Here is a 24,380-nt window from a genome sequence, read left to right as displayed (position 1 = left end):
TTTATTTTGGGTGTATAATGGAGGGTGGTATTAAGTTTTCTGGGCATGCAGACACTGATAACTGTTCTTACACAAGGAAGAAACTGATTTTACATGCATTCAATGGCCTCCCATGTGGCCAGGTATTGTGTGACCCTTGACTCAGCTCACCTGTTGCTACTTGTATGCTTCACGTCTCCAGCATTTTTACCTCACACAGTCAGTCAGTCCTAGTACACACACACAGGAGCAGACTGTCCTGCCTGCCCAAACTGTGCTTTGTTTTGTGACTGCTTTGTAAGAACACAAGTAATTAGCTATCTAAAAATTTTGCAGCAATTATAGGTAGATCAGCATATACTTTACTAAGGCATGATGTAGTATCTACCACTCTATAGTTTTTTTCTCCTATCTGTTTACATTCCTGCACCTTTCTCTTCATGGACCTGGCACAGAGTTGTGTGAATAAATAGTTCAAATCACAGGTATGCCGCCCAAGCAACAACTAACCTCTGCCTCTTTTCTCCTGTAAGAAAACGCGGAATCTCTTCTTTGGTACAGAATATTCCTATGCAACAAGTATGGCCCACGTGTCATTTACAAAGTCTACATAAAATATTTTAAAACATTCAGAAAAAAACCCGACAACAAAATAGACAGAACTTACATTGTTGCCTCATGTAAATTGGACATAGACAGGGCTGTTTGCCTGAAAACTTTCTTTTCATCCAGAGGTGAAACGTATGCAGGCTCACTCTCCTCCTGAGAGTAACACAGGTGCTCCTCGACAGGGAGGCAAGATATTGGACCAGATGATAACTCATGGCTGCTTTGAGAATGGTCTTCATCTGAATCTTCCTCCTCCTGCTTGTAAAATGCAAAGCATTATTAAATTAGCTGTTTACATTACAATACTAACAATTAGTAGGATCTAACTTCCTGGATTTATTCACTGAGATAGATGACACACATCGAAAGCTCTACCCAGCTCTACCTGGGATCGTTCACGAGAGCTGTCGTGGGGCCCACTGAGTTACTGTGTATTGTCCACCATGACTAGACAGGACACAAGTTGGCTCTGCTTCTGGGTTATCTCCAGCTGGCAATTTAGTTCTGTTTACTCAAAAGCCTTTATAAGTAGCAAAGATTTAAAGAACATACTGTATTTATGTAAGAAGCACTGCAGTCTTGCTGGAGCTTGTCCTCCTCTTATATACCATCTACTGTTTGCATTATGCCCAGAAATTCTGACTGTAACAGGAGTTGGAGGCAGAGATTCCACAGTTATATACCTACAAATGTTAACTACCAAAACAGAGTGATGTCACTGTCTTCCTCACATTCCATCATCCTCAGAAGAAAAGTTGAGCTTTTGAAACTAAGGCTTAAACATAAAAACTCCACGGAGCAAAGCTCCTAAGTAGTAACACAAGGGAACTTCAGCTAAATTTTTAAATAAAATATCCACGTGCATGTGTACAAAGATTTACGCTGCGATTTTTCAAAGACATCTAAAGCTCCACTGTCATCTAATATGACAATAGTTCATAAATTTAACCCAGCCAGAATTACTATTAGGTTAGTATTTTTGCTAGAGACATGCTAATTAACTTCCAGATAACCACCTTGCACTACCTCTGCTCACAGAGGGACCACTACTGTTACTTTACATTGACACATTATTAATTAAAGTACTACAAATTATACTTATGTGCTACATTATTGATAAAAGCTTTGTCAACAAAATATAGAAGATATAGTGACAGTATAGTGCTTCGTGGAAAGAGATAGGTTTCATTTTGTGTTGCATTTGTAAGCCATAACAGAAAGCTAATGCCAGCCTTTGATCGCTTGCCCAGTCATTTGAAGTGATTACCTCAGAAACTTACGTGCTTGCAACTTGAATTTTACAGAGCGTTTGCTCTATTTGAAATATCAACACCCTGCATTAACCAATGAGCGGATTCTTCAAACATCAGTAGCTCTACTGCTGCCAAACAGGTACAAATCAAACTCAGCACGTAGTAGGTTTTCTTGACAATGAGTATGAATTCTTTCCAACTTACAATTGTTGTGATCAAAGATGGAGCTGCGAGAAGTTTCTTGATTATTCTATATCTGTCGTAAAGAGGTTTCATGAGACTCTTTTCTTGCTTGGTTACCTAAAGAGAAATCATAACAAAATATACTCTTCCAAATTGAAAATGAAAAATAAATAAATAAAGTTGTCATTTGCTCCTGTAAAGCTGAGAAAGGTATTAAAAGAGTATGTGTAATTTGCTTCCATAGATACGGCATGGGAACTGTAGTTTAATCCATACAATTTCTAAAAAAGAAAACTGCAATCTGTTTTCTAATGGAAAATACCCAATGTGCATTCCTCACTTCCTTGAGCCACAGAACCCAGGCAGAGAGTAAACTAGTCTCTGTCTCTTTCTGAAGATGCTAATAGAGTTGTAAGAGTTAAGATATGCTCCTACCATGCATTGAATTGGCAGTTCACTTACTTAACTAGAATAACAGCAACAGGCTAGCTACAGTAACATGAGAAGCTGCCTGGGCCAATATACGCAGGTGCCCAGTGGGATGGAGAGTGCTGAGGATCCAGCTTTACAGCCTCACGGAGCGAGCTGGCTCCATGTGCATCCCTCGCCACAATCGGGATTAACTGGCTGTTCATTTAGTTTGCTCTTGCTCTTTTATGAGCGCTAGGAGCATTGATTTGGAGGAGAATGTTATTTTAGATCAGGTATTAAGAGCCTGATCCAGCCACAAGTATTTGTAAATACAAAAATAAACCTTATGGAAACTAGCTTTGCAGTAGACTGACTATGGAAAAAAAGAACAAATCCCACAAAAAAAAACCCAACCGCAACCTCAGAAAAACAACATGTTCCTCAGTGATTAAATGTCAAAATAGAGTCATTTGCAAACTAGTCCACCGTCAGCCTCTGCTCCTCGACTGACATGCCTATCAGCACCCACTGGGTACCATGTCACTGTCTTTTGGCACTGTGGCTGCGCTACTGCATCGAAGCCCAGCCCCACACGCTCAGCTGAGTGCACACATGGCAGGTTTGAAGGGCCACAGTCCAGAGCTGCTCAGAAACAGACCGATAGCTGGTCCTCAGGAGGAAGGGTGACAGACAAACGCAGGTTGATGGCTCTGCATATGTCTGTCTGAGTGAGAAGTCAGAGATTATTTCTAGAGGCATGCTTCACTACAGTGTCAGGGCTTGCCTATCCCACCTAGTCCGCTTCTCTTCCCCAGTCGTCTTGTTCCATTTGATTGCAACACATAAGAGCCCCAGGAAATGCCAAACAAGCCAGAACAGATAATTTTCTGTTTTAAACCTAGTCAGGGCCCTCTCTGCCTGACTTTGCTCAGGTGAGTCTGGATAAAGATGGTCCTCAGCCATTCTGAACATCAGCAGGGTAAGCATCGTCACCAGTGCTCTGCATTGTGTTCGAGGCTGCTGTATTCATAATACTCTGAATATGCAACAACTTGACAATTTTTTCTGATGGATTCATTTGTACTCCCAAAGAAGGTTTCTGGAATAACTGCGAGATTGTCTAGGACTGCATTTTGCTATTTGCTTAAAAGGAAAAAAGAAACCATAAACAAAAAATCATGACAAACCACCAAAGTTTTTGCATAACAGGCAAAATGATTATTTTCTTGGAATCCCAGTGCACTCCATTCAAATTAACCTTTTGATAATGCTATGGTGTGATATTTGTTAAATGACAAGGCATGTCATGGGTTGCTAATTCAAACGTCTAAAGTTGGTGGTCTTGAGCCTTCAGCAACCAGCATTCAAGTATTGTGAAAATCCATTTTCTGCACTGAGACAATTCTTTGCCAGCAGAGACGCACCCTGCTTTGTTAGCTAATGTCACCGGGGTGCCTCAGACTGGGCAGTCACCGATTTGCCTTCTCCAAATCATCACCCCCTGAGTTTTATCAACTGTGTGAGCTTCCCCAGCAGCTCTCTCTTTCCTGGGCCCCTCCAGCTCTGAACTGGGCATGGAGTCTGTGCTTGTCGCTGAGCTTGAGCCTTGGTGGCCTCACTCTCCAGCTGTTCTTGGTGCCCAGGGTACATGCAGACTCCTCACCCCTTTTCCTCAGGAAAATACGTTGATACAAAGATTAAACTTTACTTCTCTAAGATACATGGTTATGTAGGTATGCAGCTGGAACTGCGTGGAGCATCTCCAGATTGCTTGATTATTTTCAACCACAACAAAAAATGTAAAAATCTTGCCTAACTTCCATCTCCCTGCTTTAAATTCTTGACTGTCCCTGGGCTTTCTGTGACCTGAAGTCAGAGCTGTTCGACAGACCTACGATTCCCTCATGGCTGCTTAGTCTCCCTGGTCACCTCTCTCCTTGTGCAGTTAGCATCCTCTTTCTTAGCTGGCTACAGAGCTGCTTCGACCTGGAGAAGAAACACCCTTTCTGAGCCCCATGGTACAAAGCATGCTCTATTAGTCTCTTTTCTATCTTTGAATCTTCAAGTCTCTTTTGCCTCTATATACCATTAACAACTCAATTTCTTGTTTGTTCTCCTTCTTAGGAAATATAATTATTTCTTCATGCCCTTCCTATATATTCTCTCCGTCCCTCAGCTCTCATTCCAAGCCCAAAGAAGCTGGACAAACAAACTATTTCATCCAAGATGCAGAGAGATCAGATTCAGATCATAATAATTTTAAGACTTGGAATATTTTTGGACACATGCTGGTGCCGCTTCCCTTTTCCTCTACCACAACAACTACTAGCCAGAAACAGAGACAGTCATAGGAATGCAGACACAGACATCAAATGGGAATTCCCTCAGTTGCGTATAGAAAAATTTCCAAATCATCATCTTGGCAACAGTGGCAATTTTTTGTTTTGTACCTACGTTCAGCAATGAAAGCCCTTGAAAGGATTTTAATTGATAGTTTTAAGTGCTGCTGTGAAATAAAGGAAGACACAGATGACAGGTCATGTCATTTCTGTATTTCATGTCTCAGGTGGTGCCCTGTAACCCTTTCTCGGCTGCTCAGCATTCTGACCTCTCATACGTCGTAGCACAGCTACAATGTGCATGAGCCGAGTCTGCTGTTCTTATATATATAATCCTCCAACTTTGTCATCAAAACCTGCAAACTCCAATCATGGAGAGAGATGCACAGCCACTAAAACTTGCCTTTGTTTTTTATTTTAAAAATATAAACCAAATTCATTAATATCAGGCAATAACAGTTATACCTGAAGATTAGTTTAAAATAACTAAAACTATGTTAATCATGTAGAATTCATCCAAATATATTTAATATAGGAGCCAAAAAGTATTTGTTAGAGAAGTTAGATAATTTTTAATTTACCTATCTTTCCATGGTATACTTACAGGTCGTCCATGAATACTCTCAACATATAGTAGACATTTCTGAAGATTGATTTTTTCCAAAGCCATTTGCTTTTTTGTCATATCCTATTTAAAAAAGTTATTTATAAGATTATGAGTCAGGATTTCATGACAAAGGAACAGGTAGGTATCTGTTTAATAATCTATTCTCCCCAGATAAACATTAATAATGAATTCTGTTTCTGTCCACACTGAGGTCAACGGGGACTTGGCATTGGCTTAGCAAGAACAGAGTCCAAATGTACATGACTGAAGTTTTAAATGAATCAAAGTACATGTCACCCTCTCAAGGCCTGGGGCAAACCAACGAGAGCTAGGAGATACTTCTACTGATCAATAGCGCAGGTGTCAGTTAGGCCTTTACCAGTGGCAAATACACCGTACTTGCTTTGCCTGGCCAAAGTGGAGCCTTTGTGGCCTGAACTTGCGCTTGCTCTCCTGGAGAAAGATGCATGAATGAAAATGTACTGAAAGGCTGGAATCTTATTTTTCTTAACGTCATTATATAAAGATCTAATACTTGATTTCTTTCAAAATAACTATTCTACAAAAGCAATTTAACAAGCTTAAAGTCAGGAAGCAGTTCTAGACCATTGACAGAACACTGCATCCTTATCTGGAAGGTTTCCAAGGGTACAAGGTTAGTCAGTAAGACAAGAATCTTTGTGCATTGCTCAGTCAGAGCCTGCATCTGAAAAATTTTTCTGGGAATACCGGAAAGTCTAAACAAGCAGAGGTGTTTGCTTGACTATCACAGCCCAATCGCATGGACGTGGGGTGTATCTCATGTGTTGGGTTTAGGAAAGACGGGCTCACAAAAGACGACTGCAGCATCTGAGTAGAAGGTGTTGGCATTGAGGTCCCACAGATATCAGTGCAGCACCTCCCTACAACATTTTCCAATGCTTAGGTAACATTTATGAATAGTTGTTGTAACTGAAAAACTAAATAAATATTTTTCTTATCCATTATTTAATCCATTAATGAGATCTGTATGTTATTAACTTCTATCTGCCAGATCAGTTCATAAATCATAGATAGCATTATATATTAAATATTATTTAGTTGTTACAAATGAGAACAACAACCATTCTAGACAAAATACTCAGAAACTTGCAAAAATGCAGAGAGGTCATTCCTCAACTTTTTAATTATTCATCAAGAAAAACAGATTTGCCTTGGCTGGTAAGGGATGAAGAACAGAAAGCTTCAGCTATGCAAACACAACACATCTATGGAGTGGAACGACAGTTTCACAATCAAATCCCTAAATATCCAATCATTGTGATACCATGGTTAACACCCCATAAATGCTGAGCATACTAGAAAAAGGTGCTATCTCTAAAATGAAATGGAAGAATAATCTGATCAGCCACCAGGAAATGATGGCTGGACAGTGTGCGTCTGTAGGACTGCGATGGGGAAGCTGCAGAAAGAGCAGCCTTTTACTAACAATGGGGACGGAGGTGGGCTTTCCCCCTCAGTCACAGTTCTTGCTCTGCTGGGCTGAACACCTAACACTAGCAGTTCATTTCTGTTCAAAAATCACAATCTGAAAGATGAAATCACAAAGATGAAAGACAAATGTTGATTTTCAACAATGCGATTTGTCGGTGTCGGTGATATACCAGGATATGTATAGGTGTCTGCTGCAGGGAACATGGGTGTTTCTCATGTTTCTCTCCTCCTCTCTCTTTCCCCCTCTTCCCAAGAAGATCTGATCCTGACACTTGCATACTTTCATCTGGGTCAGAACAGTCTCTGCCAGATGACGACAGATGTGTATGAATTAGGGACAGTGTCCGGAGGTTGGGAGGCTCAGCCACCACAACCAAGTAATGTGAAGAACACTGGAGTTGGGAACAGGGAAGGGAATATGCCTTTCTGCAGAAAGTCGACGACTAGGTTTTTTTATTGACAACTGAGAGAAGTATTTTCAGTAATTAGCCTCTACTTTTTAAAAATATATCAAGCCCTGAAGAAGCAATGCACTTCTAATATCAAAGGGGTGCCTTGCTATTAACTTCAGCAGGAGCAAAACCTGTTTTGTTTGCTGCCCAAATGCAAAACCAGTGCAGAACCACTAATCACATTTTGCCTTAAAGGTCTGCATAAGTTAATCACTCCAAAATTATCTGTCATTCACGTTAAGAGAAGAGCTACTAACTAGAATGTAGGAGTATTATAAAGTAGCTAATTGGTTTACTTATTGCAAGTTCTGCAATTAATACAAGGTTAATTTCTTTTGAAAACTCTTAAGCCTGGAGCAGCGGAATAGTTAGGAGGAAACAGGGAGTGATCATTAATATTGATTTTACACATGAGAAAAAATCTCAAGAGGGTTTAGCATTTGGGCCTATTTCATTAGCTCATTTTATTAGCAATCTCAATAGGGGTTTGTATTCAGCTATGTTCAAAATGGCTGATAATTTCAAAATCAGAGAGGGCAGGTGGAATCACAAACTACAGAATTGTCTGAGACATCTTAGGACTGTAGGCTGCGTACAGCAACAGGAAATTCAATGCTAAGTACATAAAAACAGTGCTTCATAGCCAAGGAAAAGATGAACTGAAGCGGGTCAATAATGAGAGGACAGATGCATAAAGGTCACCAGTCTGAGAAAAGCCTTGGGGGGACAGACTGCAAATCGTCAAACTAAACATAAGGCAAAAGCTGATTGTTGCCTATAAAGAAAGAAAAAGGAGATTCCATGCCAAGCTAAAGTAGTAGGGTGGTTTTCGTAACTTGGGACAAAGGCACACCGAATACTGTATACAGCTGTCTTCCCCACTAGTCAGTTCCCTGAATGCTTATGCCTTTTAAGCTCGCTGTTGTTTTTCCAGACAGATAATGCAAACCCTGAGGCCGGACAGCGTGACAGCGGGGACCGGGCACGGCTGAGGCCTTTCACTTTTGGTGGCAGCGCTTTCTCTCCATGCGGGCACCGAGTGGGGGTTCCCAGGCCCTACTGCGCCTGCCACGTGGGGCTGTGTGGTGGCTCACTACAAAGCAGCATTTCACACAAAAACAGTAAGAAAAATTTGAAAGGAAGGCAACAAGTGACACAAGACATCCCTGGAACGATGCCAGTTTACTTCAGCTGAGGGACAGGCCAAGTCTGACTGCAGCCCACGGATGAGCCACAGCTGAGGACCGCAGGGCTGCTGCTCCTCCTCCCTGCGATTAGGGCAGCAATGACATCCCCAGCCATTAAACATTCGGCTTGGCTTAAAAGTCAGGAGTTGGGATTTGGATTTGGGATTTAGGGATTTGGAGTAATATTATTCAAATTTTCTCTATTTGCCTTATGGCTCCTGAACTCCTACATTCATGGTCTTAATCTTTTTTTTCTGAAGCCTTGTACCTAGAAAATAGTAACAGGTGGCCATCCCTTTTTGGGTTACTGAATCATTCATGGGATAATCCCAATTTTCTCTAAGTCTTCTCAGTTCAGTAACTTTACTCACAGGCTTTTTATGTGGGAGAGATGTTTGGTTCTGAAACCCCACATTCCTCTATTTCATACTCAGATTTTATGGTTTGTCCCCTTCAGACATCCTGGGTGCCTCAGGATTTTTCTCTGTACTCATTCTCTCATGTGTATTTCAGCAGGGCCTTAGAGGCTTTCCGCAGTTGAACTTCAGGGGAGACCGAGGCAGGCTTTTATGGAAACAATATCCCTGCCCAAAATAACTAAATCTTGAAAAAAGAAACATTTAGCTGCTATTTAGTTTACTATTATTCTAGCTCAGATTCTGGTACGGGATCTAAATGTTATATACAAAATAAAAAGTTGCACGTAAAAAATATCTATGGTAACACCAAAGTTGCGTGTAGCTGAAATGAAGCCTTTGATCTTTGCTGTAACCAGCAGCCATCCTTGGTTCATTTCACATCATCAGTGCTCGTTCTTCCCCAGCATTTTGATTATGGTGACTCTTAATCAAAAACCAATCATTTTTAATGTTATACTTAAGGAATTGGTAAAATATATCCTTTTGAAATGGATCGATTTGGCTTCATATTATTCCTTTTCTAGCCTCTGTTCCATAGCAGTTTCGTATAACTATTATCATACACCTCTGCTAACAAGTGGATGGTTCTCTCAACACAAGTTTTCTCTACAAGAAGAATCTAAGATCTTTTAAAAAATATTTGAAATTACTGACTTGTGCAAACATTTAATTTACATTACAGAATCCTCCATGAGAATATTTCAAGCCAGCACTGCCATTGCACAGATTTAGGAGGTTCTCTCTTGGAAAAATCAGGAGAAGTCCTATTAATGAGAAAATGAGTAGGACAGAGACCCTCACAAAACTTCCTCTATAAGAGGGGTTTTCTGGACAGGATTTCCTCATTGACATCTCTTTTGGTGTCATCTCATCTCACTCCTTGCACAATAAAAAAATATTTAACAACTGAAAATATTATCATACAGTCTGCACTATTGGGATTTTAGGACTATATAGAGAACAGTGTGGTTTTGTTGTCATCTTTTGTTTTCTTATAAAGGAGTTCTGGTTATGAAACACTTTTTCCATTTCAAGTTTTAAAAAAAGTAGTTTATAAAAAGAAACAATTAAAAAGTCAGTCATGTATGCAGAGCTCAAGATCTCAGAAGCACGGCATTGTTATGCACAGTTCTAGTTTTTATACAGTAACGAGGTGTTTAAGAAATGAGAATAGAAGCAAAACAAAACAAAAAATCAAAAATTATCTCTGCTGGGTACTTTCTGTTACTGAAATCTGCCCAGAATCATTTCTTAGTTCTCACATAGTTTAGCATTTAGTTCTTCTTCACTCCTCCTTGTCCCCCTCCTCCCCCACCCTTTTTCATTCGTCAGACAGAGTCTAAACATTACTGTCAATATTTAGATTTTGTGTACCTTCGAGGTCTTGCTTGGCTGTATAGCATCAGGAATAGCAACATCATTTAACAGAAAAAACAGCCCCTAAAACGTATTTTTATGGACAATACGTTTTGCAGAGCACCAGCTTCAGACAGACCCTATAATGCGCCAGTAGTGTGAAGGTACAGCAGAATTTTAAAACATGTAGTAGTTTAAAAATAAAAATAAATTGCCCAGCCATGCAAGCACATTTCATGGAATATTGCTCCTACATGTAGAAGCGTAATTGAGAATGCAGAAGAGCAGAGGGAATATCACCACAAGTAAGCGTACGAGATCAGAAGGGCAAAGCAGTCTGGACGGTTGTGCTATCCATGTCATCTTAGCACTCGGCAGAGGCTTTCAGCATTTCTCAGGTGAGAGGGGACCTTTAGTGTCAAAATAACTTCAGGAACGTTTTTAGTCAAATGGTTTCTGTGGACTCAAGATGGGATTCCTTTTGCTGTCACCATCTCCAATACACTGGGATATGCACTTCCCGCACACACAGCCGCAAGTAGGCAGGTTTCAGCGGTGCCTGGCAAACAGCTTTGTACATGCATCTCTGAGAAAAAAGCGCTTAGCGTTATTTGAAAAAAACCTGCACCTCTTTTTCTGTGCAATTCTTCCCAGAAAAGTAATTTGGGAAATCTGCACTACAGCTCCCATCTTGTTAGAGAGAAAATGCGCTGCAGTGCCAGAAGACAGAGGGTGCACAGCCACCAGCAGGCCCTCAGACAGCTACACGCTCAGTAGTATCTGCCTCGGATGATAAAGTTCTGAAAGAAACAGCCATATTTGTTAAATACCTTAATAGTCTCAGGAAGGTTAAAGTGTTGTCTTTTCTCCTTTAATCGTCTCAATACACTATCCATGGTTTCTTCTACTGAGGGAGCTGGTTCTGTGCTTGTGGCCTCCTGTGGCGCAGCCTCTTTAGAGGTCCCACTGTTTTCGCAATGGTCATTTCTTTGGGGTGCTCTAGAAGTACAGTTTTGCTCTTCCGATATTCTGAGTTTCAGCTCTGAAAGGCAAATTACTTGGCAAGTAAATAGATTAGAAATATTTGCAAAGAAGGTTCCTCTGACGCTACAAGAAAAAAACCCAAACATCCCTACTTCTTGCATACAATTATTATCATACCAGTTGTGTAGGTAAGTAACTCTGCTTCATTTCAACATGTAACAGCTTTTACCTGGTTAAAGGGAAATCCAGTGGTCAAGGGATGAGATGTGACCAGGCCAATGAAACTTACAGCACATAGGTACTTCTCTTTTTCCTCCAAGCCCATCTTTGACATAAAAGGTGAGGACTGAAGAGGCACTGGGTTAAAGAGTGGGGTCTGGGAAGGAATCAGTGCAGAACTTCTGTGGGAGTGAGGTTAGGAAAAGGGCTTTAAAGGACAAACAGTGCTTGAAACTATTTGTGGGAGTCCTGGTGCGGGAAAGATATTGGAAGCAGAGCTCGCTCTCTCCCACTTCTGCTCAGTAAACCCATGTACTCTCAGTTGATCCGGTGTCTGGATAAGTAAGAACATGTCCAAGCTTCTGTGGGGATTGTTGTCTAAGGATGTAGTCCTTCACAGACGGCCTTCTGGACAAGCAGCAGTGTCTCCGCAGCCACCTGCCCCACTCACCCCCGCTGTGCTTGCCTGCCCTCCTGTGCTGCTGCACAAGTGAGGAGGAGAGTGAAGGCCATTCCCTGAGGAGGGCTGGGGAGGCTACGCTGTGATACGGAGCCCACCATGCCAGCCACCAGGCTGCTGGAGACACCTACTCCAGGTCTGCATAACCAACCCCACTCTCCTCTAGTGCAATTTAAACCATAACCCTCCCTTCCAGAGGCTGCATCACCATCCGAGCCAGGCTGCTGAGCTGGTCCTTACATGGAGAATCAGCCACTTTGCTGAAATGACTTCCCTTGGCAGAAGAGCACCTGAGTAGCCCAGCAGAAGACATACAAGGTTACAGTGTGTCCTAGCTGCTCAGTCAGCAAGCTGCCTGGCTGCGCCAAAGTATGCAAGTGTATTAGCTTGACACCAAGCCAAAGACCCTGGAGCTCTAGGGACCCGCAGAGAGTGACAAGGAAATTGAACTGAGGTCTGAGTTAGCTCCTGTGAAACCAGGCATTCGTAGCGTATGCCTGGCTGGTGAAGGACCTTGGGCAAGGTGGGAGACTGATAGCTCCAAATGTGTTAAATTTATTGAAATCTGTGCAGAAACAGTAACATCTTTTTTTATCTGTGACAGTCTGAGGATACAGGCCAGGTTTGTAGGAGAAAATAGTAATTTTTATTAAACTCATAGAGATATGAAGGATGGGCAAGCCTTCCAAATGTGAAGGACCTAGAAGCACTTGAATGTTTTTCTGTTTCAGTTGCACCTGTCTCATGAACCTCATGAATCTTGCTTCACTTAAAAGCAGTATTATCATTCAGGATAATAAAATCAAGGGTGTTCACAGAATCAAGGCATTTTGGGTGTGCAGGCGAGGCTGATCTGTAGACCTCCCGGCTAGCTGAAGCAATTGAGTTGAGTCAGAGAGATAATTTTCAGAAAGTTAACTATGTAGTTTGGCAATTTCCTCTCATTTGCCCTTCCTGGATTTGTAATAAAACATTCAAGGGGGAAAAATTCTTGTAATTATACACCACAGTATTTAAGGGAGAGCTTTCCAGAAGAAATTTACTGAAAGATGAGTTTTTAATTCTTTATTTGCCACAATCACACCCTCTATATCTCCATTCTTAACTATATCCAAAACAGAGATGAAACATACTACTGCAATTTAATTAGTAGTGAGAATCCATTTGTAATGGCGGAAAAAAGATTCAGATAAATTACAAGTAGCCTTTAAAAAAAAAAAAAAAATCAATCAATCAGTCCTGGCTACATTCTCCCTGAGGACAAGCACGTGATACACCCACAGACATTAACGGAGCGGTGTGCAGACAGGCAAGGGCAAAACTTGACCCTCAAGACCAATTGTAGTATCAAGGAAAGATCCATTTTTATGATAAAAGAAAAAAAAGCTTCAGAGTTGTATTACCTCGGTCTTAAAGAAACATTTTACACCTACATTTGTACTATTACAAGGACACTTTTAACTTCGTAGTTCTGTACTTCAGACACTCAGAATATTCAGAATAATATTGCCTTTTGCACTAATGTTTATAGTTAGGAGGGAGAGATGATATCTCTTTCCCATTCCCTGTTAGCCTTGTTATGAGCCTTACTTTAATCCCTGCTTTCAGGAATGAAGGCAAGTCATATCACCTAATATCTTTGTTGTCATTGGGAGACTTATTGCTACACACCAGTGAAAAACAAGCAGAGCATTGAGGTCAGAGAACTAACTCTCAAATATTCCAGGTACAGTCATACTTCCAAAAGCTTCAGCAATAGAGTGAAACGACATGCTATCATGTACCTTTGAGCTGCTTACGACCTTTGGCCAAATCATTCATCCATTTCAGAACTTCAGGATTGGAAGTCTTGTCACCGTGTGAAGGCTGAATGTAAAGAAAAAAGGAAGAGGAAAAAAATAAGAAGGAATTGATGGTTATACAGTCAAATAGATAAAAACCTACCCCCACACACAGTGCTAATAAATGTCCATAGTTCCGACCATACTACATTATAGTGTCATTCAGAGCATTTGGCTTGATCATGGTACTAATTTATCATGCCTTCTCTCCCCATTGTGGCACGGTGTTACATGGATCTGAGTATTTTGGCTCTGATCCTAAAAAAAACATTTGACTATTTGGATAAGTAATCTCCGTGACTTCAAAAGGACTGATGAAATACCTAATGTTAGTCAAGTTCCTAAGTGATTTCCAGGATGGTAACTGAAGTACTCTGTCCCTTGCAGGGACAAGCCCTTACTGCTTGAAGACAGGGCTTCTCTTGTGAAACAGCACGTTCAACGTTTCAACTGAACTGCTCAACTTATCAAATGAAAAAATTCTGTGCAACAGAGTGATTTCAAAAGCAACAAACAAAAAAAGCTTTGTATATCAGTTCTTCCTGTGCAGTTAGAAATTGCCTCTGAATTGAAATCAATTTGCCCTAGATCTTCAAAACTCAGATATTTAAAATGCTAAACAGTTGTGCAAAATTAAACCTCTGAAATAATTTCTGGTTACAGTATGATGACTGTTCAGGTATGAAATTTTACTCCTACAAGTAAATTATGACCATAGGGCATGCTTAAGTTTGCAGTCATAGCCAAGATTATAAGGTAGCATACAATTTGCTGAATTTTCATTTTAATGTACTCATAAAATATATAAAAAAATTCCGTTTCATATGGTACACATCTGTAGCATCACGGATGTTTTGATATGTTTACACTGCACGATTCGCTTTACACAAACGAGTTTGATCTGAGTGATGATCTTGCATACGCTGCACAGAGCACACCATTGACCTCAAAAAAACCCCACCAGCAACACATCACAATTTTTATTTCTGTAATTTCTGCCATCGGCTTTTATGGAGCCCCATGCTCAGAGGTTTACAGGACTCTGCCTGAATGAAGGAATCTGCACAGCAGAGCAACAGTTTCCAAGCAAATGACTTCTACAAAGTAAATAAGTAGCTTTTCATCTTTTGAATCATTTTGGTTCACAAACCTGTCAGCAATGTTTCACCAATTCACATTTCTCACACTTCTAGAAGATGGATATTTTGCAACAAAGCTAATCCAAATTAGAGTCTCAGAACTACTGCATACACTGAAAGATGATAAAAAAGATATTCCCTCATTGATAATTTTCGCATTTCATTTTACCAAAAATACTCTTTTTCCTATTGTTTTGCTTAAGTTTAAATGCACTAGGATTCATGCCTGCCACTTGTAGTATTGCCTTTTATCTTTTCAATTATTATCTTACCAGGTATTTTTTTTCTTGTTCAAACTTTTCTTCATACTTCCTAATTTTTCTCTTGAGACTCTGAAGGTGCTTGGTAAGTTGTGCTACTGTTTGTGGTTCTTTGCACTCTTCACAGTTACATCTAGAAGAACTTCTTGGCCTGCAAAAGCCGAAAGCATGATCTGGATCAAAGAACTGGCTATAACGGACCGTGCCTTGTTTCAGGCACACTTAACACTTTCCTAGCACTTCAGAATTGGCAGCTAGGTTCTTTCACAGGATAGAGACAATTTAGTTTTACAAAGTAAGCATAAAATAATTGCTTTTGCTTGAAGGTACCTCTAGGGTATATTAATAGGTTCACCATCTGTCTTACACATTTTCTCTTTTTTTAATTTTTTTTAATTAATTGTGGGATTTCGGAATATTTTTCAAAAGCTTAAGTTAGTAGGTCACAACCTGATCCAGTACTTACATTTAACACACACATCTTACTTCACAAATTTTCCAACTATAATGGGAGACCGTAACAACACGATTTGCAAAAGTAAGCTCAGGGAGTTTTTTATTACTGGGAATAAACATTATCATTTTGAAGGCCCTTTAGTTTTGATTTTTTACAATTGCAAATCAATAGATCCAATTACTATTCATATGCAGCTGACAGCTATGTATATAAGCTTTTAAGAAAGTTTGGTTTCTGTCTAAAACTCACAGCTTGGTTTCTGGAGATCACATATGTGGCCTGTTCAGATGTTCCATGACACTCTCACGTGCAGTGAATGACTCAAGCTATAGTTCTATTACAGCTGAAATTTTTAGTATTATGCCCTCTATCTTATGTTCACTCCTCGGACTAATTACTAACTAACATTCAAACTGTCTTTGCTAACTATAATTACAAAGGCTTCAAACAATCTTGTACTGTGTTATTACTGAAAAAATGCTAAATCCTATTTCTGGTATTGAAAGTTAACCATGTCAAAATACGCTACAATATGAAAATTTCTTGTTTATGACATAACAGTAACTGAAAAAACATGAGGAGTCAAAGATTGTGGATTGTATAAAAAATACTCAAAATATAGAAGAATTAAAATATGTTTCCTTACATCATGAAAGGTTGAGCACTTGGCGGAGAAGGGGCAGACTCTGTGTCTAGATTAAATCTCTGGCTTTGGCTAAAGATAGAGCAGCGTGGTGACAAAAGAGGATTGTCTCCATCCGTAATGTGATAGAGCAGTCGACTGGTCCCCAGGGAGTGATGTTCTTGTGGGCTGCTGTCCATGTCATTCTGCCAGTCCCTGTGGGCTGGCACAGGCTCTAGAAAGAAAGCATAAACCAACATGGACTGAGCGTCACTCGCAAGATATTTAGCTACCTAGATAAATACAGAGTTATACTTACACAAGTATTGAAAGCATAAGTGTTCAAAGTGAACAGCAAATAGTTCAGCAAAGTGACACATGCAAGATGAACATAATACTGAGGGTGAGAAAATATAAAGGAACCGTTACTGGCTTAACATAAAGCATTTTTGAGTACCACAGCAGAAGGGGGGTGAGTGTGTTTGTAAACTATGAAATATAATATAAAGATAGTTTCCCAGAATAGTAGTTATATACTAGTAGTAATATACTAGTAATACAGGAATTATGTTTTCATAGATCTGTTTGCTTTTGAAAGCCACATTCCTGAAGACGACGACAAATGTACAAAACAAGTTTAATTTTGTGATTTAGAGTTTAGTTCTTTGGTCAAGAGAAAGGCAGATCAAAAATATAACATGTCCTGATGCTAAGAACCTCCAGTGTTACTTGCAGTATCCTGCAGAATTTTGTTGAGGTTTGAAGTTACGTACACATGGGTCTAAAGAACCCAAGATAATGAAAATAACAACCACAACCAGTAACATTCAAAGTAGTTATTCAAGGTGGTGTGCAGTGACTGCTACTTGGAGGACTCATGCTTATGATACTCTGTTAATATTGTCTGACTATAAATGGAAACCTTGCCTCAGGTGCCTCAAAAGGTAAAATTTGTTTTATAGAGATGGTCAAGCTAGAAGTCAGAATGATTTATTCCGGACTGAAAATTGGTGAACCTCATCACGCTGATTCTGTTTATGGGTAACATGGAAGATAATGGGCACATTGCAGAGCCTGCCTCCAGGGAATGCCAAGAGTTCATCTTCCCTTTGCCCTGCCTGAGTACATTAACAGGAAGAACCATTGAATCTTCTTCCTCACCCTCAGGGGGTGAAATGGGTGAGGACGATCTAACCTCGTCGACATTTTTGCTATCAGATGATTGTGCTTTAAAGCAGATTATACTTTTAGGGAGGAACTCTACGCTCTCATGGAAGCTCTCCCCACAAAATCAGTTAATATATGGTAAAGCAAAGGATGTGCTCTGTCCCAGGTTCCCCAACACCAATTTCCATAGTACATAAAATTTTACACCAACTACAAGGTTTTTTTCCCCTCTAAAACCATGTATATACACAGCCTTTGAATTCATATAAAATATTTTATATCTCCAGGCAGTAGGCGTGTTATTTCTAATCAGTACTGTATTTGCAATATAGCATGCGTTCTAATACATTTCACAGAATCTTTTTATTCAACGGAAGTCTAAAACTGCACAGAAAAAAAAAACTGTATACGGATTTACTCACAGAAGAGCAGGCAGGTTTAGAAAAGTTCTTTCAACTTCACTTTCTTTCCATTTTCTCCTTTGTACAAGGGACATGACATTACCATGGTGAGTGGGAACCTTTGTAATACATTTTATTTGGCCTTTGCCCACCAGACAATGAAGCTACAAATCCCAATGGCTGCACTGGGACAGGGGGAAGAAACCAGCTCTGAATGGCACCCTTCATAGAAAGCAAGTATTGATTTCAAAAATAATAGTTCCAATGGCCTAAAATATCATTTTATCAGGCGCTATCCAACTGCTTTTGTTTACAGACAATAAAAAAATCCAATTGTATATTGCATAATCACCGTTTAGTCTGTCATGTGAAAGTTACACGACTTTTGTATCTATAAGTTCATTTACTCTAACAGCACCATCACTTATAATTACGTTAAGCATTTTCACAAGACAATGTAGTTGATTATTAATTCCGATCTAGCATCTTTCCTCTAAGTACTTCATACTCTGTAGGTCGAATTCAACTCTCCAAGATATGAGAGCAACACCCAAAACTTCTAAATCGTGTATGAGATTCAAATCCTCTCGCAGAGGGATGCAGAAAGGCATCTGGGAGAAGCAAGGGGAGAGTATTTTACCAGTCACAGGAAATTACGTACACAGACAACATACAGTGATAAAGGCTGGAATAAATGTTCTGCAAACAAAAATGTTGTCTCTTTCTGGCAAGTAATCTTTCCTTGCCCTGTAAGACTTAAAAAAATTAATAGTTTTGGTTGGGGTTTGGTTTGCTTGGTTTTTGGTTTGTTTTTAATTTCTGAAAATCAATATTGTCACGGAGAAGAAACTGGCTTCCCTCCTTTTATTTCATTATCTTTGAATTTCACGAAACATATTATCACCGTGAAGCAGGTTGACTAAGAATAGTTTCACTGTTTCTCATACTCTGTTACTAAAAGGAATAATTTTTTTTATAGTCATATTAATTAGCAGTCTCCTCAATGTGAAAGGAAAATGATGTTGTAAAGAAAAATCAGCCAGTCTGTGTAAGATAGGTACAGGAAAAAAGTTTCCAACATTTAAGCTCCCATTTTCTATGGACATAGAAGTACCCCTCCTGCAGGAGGCAGTCTGTACTGCTGATAAACTGTATGGTCACAGGCATTTGCTCCTTTTCACGTTACCACCAGGCAATTTTACTAGGCCCAATCCAGCCTCAGAAATGGAAGAAAAGTACGCATTCGAGACTAAACACTCCTGGAAGATAAATGCAAAGGACAAGTAGTGGCTGGAGAGGCCCCAGTGTAAAACCAAACACACAGAGCTGCTGAGGGTTCGAGAAGGGTATTTTTATTGAGCTAGCGAATGAAGGGGAGACAACCTGCATGCCAGGTGAATTTGGGAGTATTTCCCAGAGGCCAGGGCCCTTCCATTTCCTTGACACCAGGGCTTCCTGACAGCATGGCTCCTCTAAATCTCACAAACTGGTACAACTTTGTTAGGGCCACAGGAAAGGTTTTTTGTCCCAACCCTACCACAGATGAATTAAATGACTACATACTGTCCAGAAGTGGTCAGCAAGTCATTCAAACTGATTCACTTACATGTCTCAAATACTATAATAGCAGAACATCTCAGGGTGATGCCAAGTTATAACCAACTCCATTTTCAATTACAAATTAGGGCCATCATCCTGATTCCAGTTCTGCATAGATCCTAAACAAGACACTAAGCATTATCCTGAGAGTAGCCCATGAACTGACCAAACATCTACCTGTGTTCATGTGTCTGATCTAATTTTAGCCTCTGTTTTTGACAAAACTGGGAACTAAAGCCACCTCTAGCCAAGCCAGTAAGTTGTCCCTTAGGCTGCATCTCCTCCATCTCGTCTACTGAGTCCAGCTTCGCACTGACAAGAGCTTACCACAGGACTTGAAGCCAATATCTAGTACCTTGTAATATGCAGTATGCTTCATAATGTGGACTTCAATCATATGACAACAAGTCATATGGTACAAGTCTGTATTCATGCATTAAGTACGCTGAATAATACAGTAATACACTGAAATCTGTTCTATAAAGGAAAAATAAAAAATAATATGCAGATGTAATGTGTTCGTCCCTCAACACGTTATGTCCGTGAATGCCAGTATCATAATTTTTTATTTGAAAGATATTTACAACCTCTTGTAGTTAAGTTCAACTGCCCACTGCTTAAGTCACATATTTGATGTATACTCATATCCAAAAGCTATAAAAATAACTCACACTCTACTTTTCTTTTTTTTCCCTTAAAAAAAATAGCTTAATATCCCCTTGCAATTCGTTATGGTCTCGTTTTGCCAGCTCTAATTCAAGTTTTTTCATATTCAAAAATAAACTGGAAATTGCTGACTTTGCTCAGAGATAAGAACTACTGTTCACTCCTTAAAAATTGCATCCTGAAATACCCTGTCATTTTACTAGGCTGTTCTAGCTTCACTCACCATACATATAATGTATTTTTTTCTAATTTTTGTTGACTGGGATCTGGAACAAAAGAAATTAAATAGACTAGACAATCATGCTTATTTTAAAAATAATACATTTGTACATTGTTAATGTTAAAATTTTTAATGCCTGATCCACTGAGCAAAGGCTAATAACTAGAGGCATAGTATATACGGCACATCCTCTAAAAACTCTTCCTGGTACGAATCTCTGCACTTCCATCCAAGTTCAACCTGAAATAGCCAACAGTCCTATGTGACAACTGTACCCAAACTGAATGTGTCAGAAGATTTCAGTAGCAATTTAAGAGACAGAATTAGGACTAGCTCTATTGATGCAAAATGGCAAGTTATTAAAAAAACCCACAAACCACAAAGCAGTTATTCACAGGAATTAGCATACATTAAAATCCATTAAATAGGTAAGCTTTAATTAAAGCACAAGTTTGAACAGCTAAAGTGACAGAGCATGCTCTTGAACTGCCTGAGAGAAATGCTACATCATCCAATATTTGCCTGTGTAGCTGGAGACAGGCAAATAGGAGCTAGAGATTGTATCAGAAGTCAGGGGCACTAACAGTATGAATAAAACAAAATCCAGTCAAAACAGAAAAAAATAAGGAAAGGAAACAATTATGAACTATCCTAACAATGGATTATGAAACTACTAAAATAAAATAATTCAGTTAACTACTAGAAAAGGAGGAAAAAAACATCCTGCCATAAAGGAAAAGAGTCAGTGCAGATTCTGAATGGGCTGCAAAATGTCTCTGCCTGTGCAGCACAGGTCTGAGAGCTGTCTCTGCCTCAGATCCACACCAAGGGACTAGCACCAGTGCAAGTTCCATACCTGTATCCAAGAGCTATTAAGGCATTTGCCTAGCTAGGCTAAAGCATACATTTTTTTTTAAGCTAAACCCTAGGATATTTAGTATTTTTTACATTCCTTCATCTTTATAATAATTTGGATTCTACATACCATTTTCCTTAATTGTCCAATGCAAACCTCAAACTTTAGATTTTCTTAAGTAGAACACTATCATTTGTCATTTTTTTAGGTAAATAACTTACTGTGATTTCTTGCTGAAAATTCTGAGCAAACAGCTTCTGAAATAAGTTCTTCTGAACCCAGCCTTTATTCTGACATAAAACATCAATTGGAAAGGGGTTACTGACCTATCTGCCTTAATTTGGACCATACATGGTGAATGATTTAAGAATTTGTGTATTCATGTCACTTGTCTGTGAGATGTATTAGTCATATTGCCTTTGACCTATTTTTCACGAACAGTGATTCCTCTTCTACTGAGCATCACGACTCTGCCAGCCCTGTGACTGCAAGCTATGAACTGACAAAAATAGTGCCGAGCCTTAGGGCTACTTATTTGCAAGGACTGGTTTCCATATTGAGGCAAGAGGGAGAGATAACACGCCACAGTTTGCCCAAATGGGTAATAATACAGGTTCATGAATGATTAAAATCCACATGCTGTAAAACTCACCTTCGCTATCTCTCTGCTGATGCATTAAATTAAAATCAATAATAGGAGAAATGAAGTGATATTTCTCTGACAAAAAGAATGACAAAAATAGAATTACATGATATGGCAGGTGATCTCACACAATACAGACATAGGAAATAAAGAGCGTAAATTTACTTGAACAAAAAGGCAACAGATTAAAAATAAAGGAATCAGGATTCTTAAAACCTGTCTGAAAAGCAAGACTCCCTCTCAGAAAAACAGAATGTTATATCCCTAAATTTCAGTTCTTTTAACAGGTATCACACCCCTTTTTTCATTACACAGCATTTGCTTCGGGAAATGGTGCTTTGCATTAGCTCTGCACTGTTTCCCAGAGGACTGCAAATCTGATATAAACAGCAAGTCACAAGGCTTTTTTTATAATTGCAAATGAGAACACATCGTGACATGATGGCTTACCTCCACAACCGGCCCCATCAGCTTGCACACTGGTTTGGACTGATGAAGGGGCTGGATCCTTGGGTGCCGGCAGCTGAGGAGTTTCTTCCTGGGTTGGCAGAAACGCAGAGCACAGATCGGTTTCAAGGGCTTGTAGCTTCAACAAAGAATTCTGCAGACAAAAGCAGAACATTGGGCTAGATAGCGAACAACAGAACACAGCGATAGCTCTTCAACTCACTGAGCCCATTAGCAGCGCCTGCAAAGGGGTGTTCCACTAGCAGCTCGGAGAGGATCTGCAAGAGAACAAACGTGCCCTATTCCACGAGTTTCTTGACTTCTGGTTATTTAAGTCCCAATTTACATGGATTATTCATGACACGTGGGAAAGATGACTTCGTCAGCAAAAGACGATTTATTCTAGGAATCCAAACTGAGATGGTGTCCCTTTTCTTGGTCTTGAAGCAATACACTAAGCAAGTATTTCATTCATTGGGCTGACATCACGATCTGATGACATTATGTCCCTCCCCGTTTACCATTCATAAAAAAACAAATCTCCCTCTCCAGCCTATTGTGCAGTACACAGCAGTGAACAAAGAGTTACTGAGAACACGCTCCCTCATGGGATTCCTGGAAGAGATATTTTTTAATTGGCTGTTTTAGAGATACTTCTTTATGTAGACGTAGCTTTTATGTAGGCTGCTGCTGCTTCCACAGGGCAACCAGATCATTTCCTGTCCACTGCAAAGATAAAATTAACAGATCATTGTCACTTGCTGCAGACAAATCAATGAGGACAAGGCTAGTTATCTATAATATCACTTCCAGCTACTGTGTCATGCTTGGTCCATTTCTCATTTTAATCTTCAATGCTGCATGCAATATTCAGCTGTACAATCTGACACAAGCATCTTGCTGTGATGTAAACGCTGTGAAAGCCCTAATCACCATCCGGCTGGGCAAAATGAGTCACTACCAATACCCCACGCGCTCAGTTCCCCTCAAGGGAAACACAGCTTGCAGCATCAAAGAAAGTCACACAAGGCTGTCTTAATAATCACACAGCTGGCACACACGGAATTATATGTAAAATGTTAAGTCACTCAAATGGTACATATTTGTGAAGAGCAATTTCTGAAAAAAATGTGAGTTGCAATAAAAAAAATAATTCCTCGTGTTTATATCCTGAAAAGCTCTTTTCCCCACTCTGTCAAAAACCTGAAATCAATTTATTGATTCATTTAATGAAATAATGAATTTATTGATTGTAATAATTTCCTTTAGGTAACAGAGTAGTTTAACATGTCTTTGCATTATTTTTACTGTAATACAGCCCTTTTATAAAGCCAAAGATGCCAGTGGTTTCAGGTAAAAATCAAAAAAATTTAAAAAGGTAACTAATTTGGCTGAGAACAGCAGAGAAGATTTCAGCCTTAATCTTTTCATTCTTTTTATAGAATTCAGGCAGTGAAAAGGGAGCAGAAAGTAGCTCTTTCTAGGAGCTAGCTCAAAATAGGGAAGTTTCAAAAAAGCACATGAACACTATAAGTTGTATGTGCTGTCAGGAGAGCTTCAAAATCCACGTCCCGTTCCACAAAACAGATGAGGTTACAATCAAACACATGGACTTTGGCCTCAGCTTAGGTCAAAAAGGGAACCCAGGAACACCTTCCATCTCCTAGTCCCAGAGCAGACAGGAGCTCTGGCCATTCCTATCAGAAGCAGCTTGATATTACAGACATGTGAGCAAAGAAGTGGCCTGTGTTATACTTTTATTTTAGAATGAAGTTTGTCTCATCTGTTGTCAAGATACATTTTGACATCTCATCCTATAATATCAGGAAAGAAGTGATTGCAAGGCCAAGCACTGATTCATAATGAAATGCCTAAATGTAGTACTATTCTTTAAAAATATGGTACGATATAGAGCTGGTTTCTCTGATCTGAGGCAGGAGATACTTCTACTATTCCCAGGTCCAGGTTGCCATTAACAACCTACCATCCTCTGGACCAGCTGCCATTTCTAAGGATAATTTACCCATCTTGACCAGCAGTGCCTCATCTTCACACCTCAGTTTCTCCACGACTCTTGAACGACCAGTATCTTTTCCTTGTCACTTACTGACACCATTTGGTCCAATATTTG

General features: G+C 39.6%; 1 protein-coding gene across 8 annotated transcripts in view; it reads right to left on the bottom strand.

The window, feature by feature from the left end:
* FAM13C (family with sequence similarity 13 member C) overlaps positions 1–24,380 on the bottom strand; it is a 133,532-nt gene that overhangs the window by 3,177 nt on the left and 105,975 nt on the right. For 2 of the 8 annotated variants that reach the window (XM_074590406.1, XM_074590411.1), the window contains 8 exons: positions 22,253–22,403; positions 16,275–16,485; positions 15,184–15,322; positions 13,716–13,797; positions 11,099–11,310; positions 5,379–5,462; positions 2,046–2,141; positions 647–846 (listed from right to left, as the gene is read on the bottom strand). In XM_074590406.1, coding sequence (XP_074446507.1) covers positions 647–846; positions 2,046–2,141; positions 5,379–5,462; positions 11,099–11,310; positions 13,716–13,797; positions 15,184–15,322; positions 16,275–16,485; positions 22,253–22,403 — 1,175 coding nt within the window. Of the gene's footprint in view, positions 1–646; positions 847–2,045; positions 2,142–5,378; positions 5,463–11,098; positions 11,311–13,715; positions 13,798–15,183; positions 15,323–16,274; positions 16,486–21,811; positions 21,878–22,252; positions 22,404–24,380 lie in introns of all 8 variants that reach the window. The other 6 variants (XM_074590408.1, XM_074590413.1, XM_074590409.1 and 3 more) reach the window with 4 other exon arrangements.

The sequence above is a fragment of the Larus michahellis genome, chromosome 6, assembly GCF_964199755.1.
Source record: "Larus michahellis chromosome 6, bLarMic1.1, whole genome shotgun sequence".
NCBI classification, from domain to species: Eukaryota; Metazoa; Chordata; class Aves; order Charadriiformes; family Laridae; genus Larus; species Larus michahellis.
This window is presented reverse-complemented; position numbering and strand designations above follow the sequence as displayed.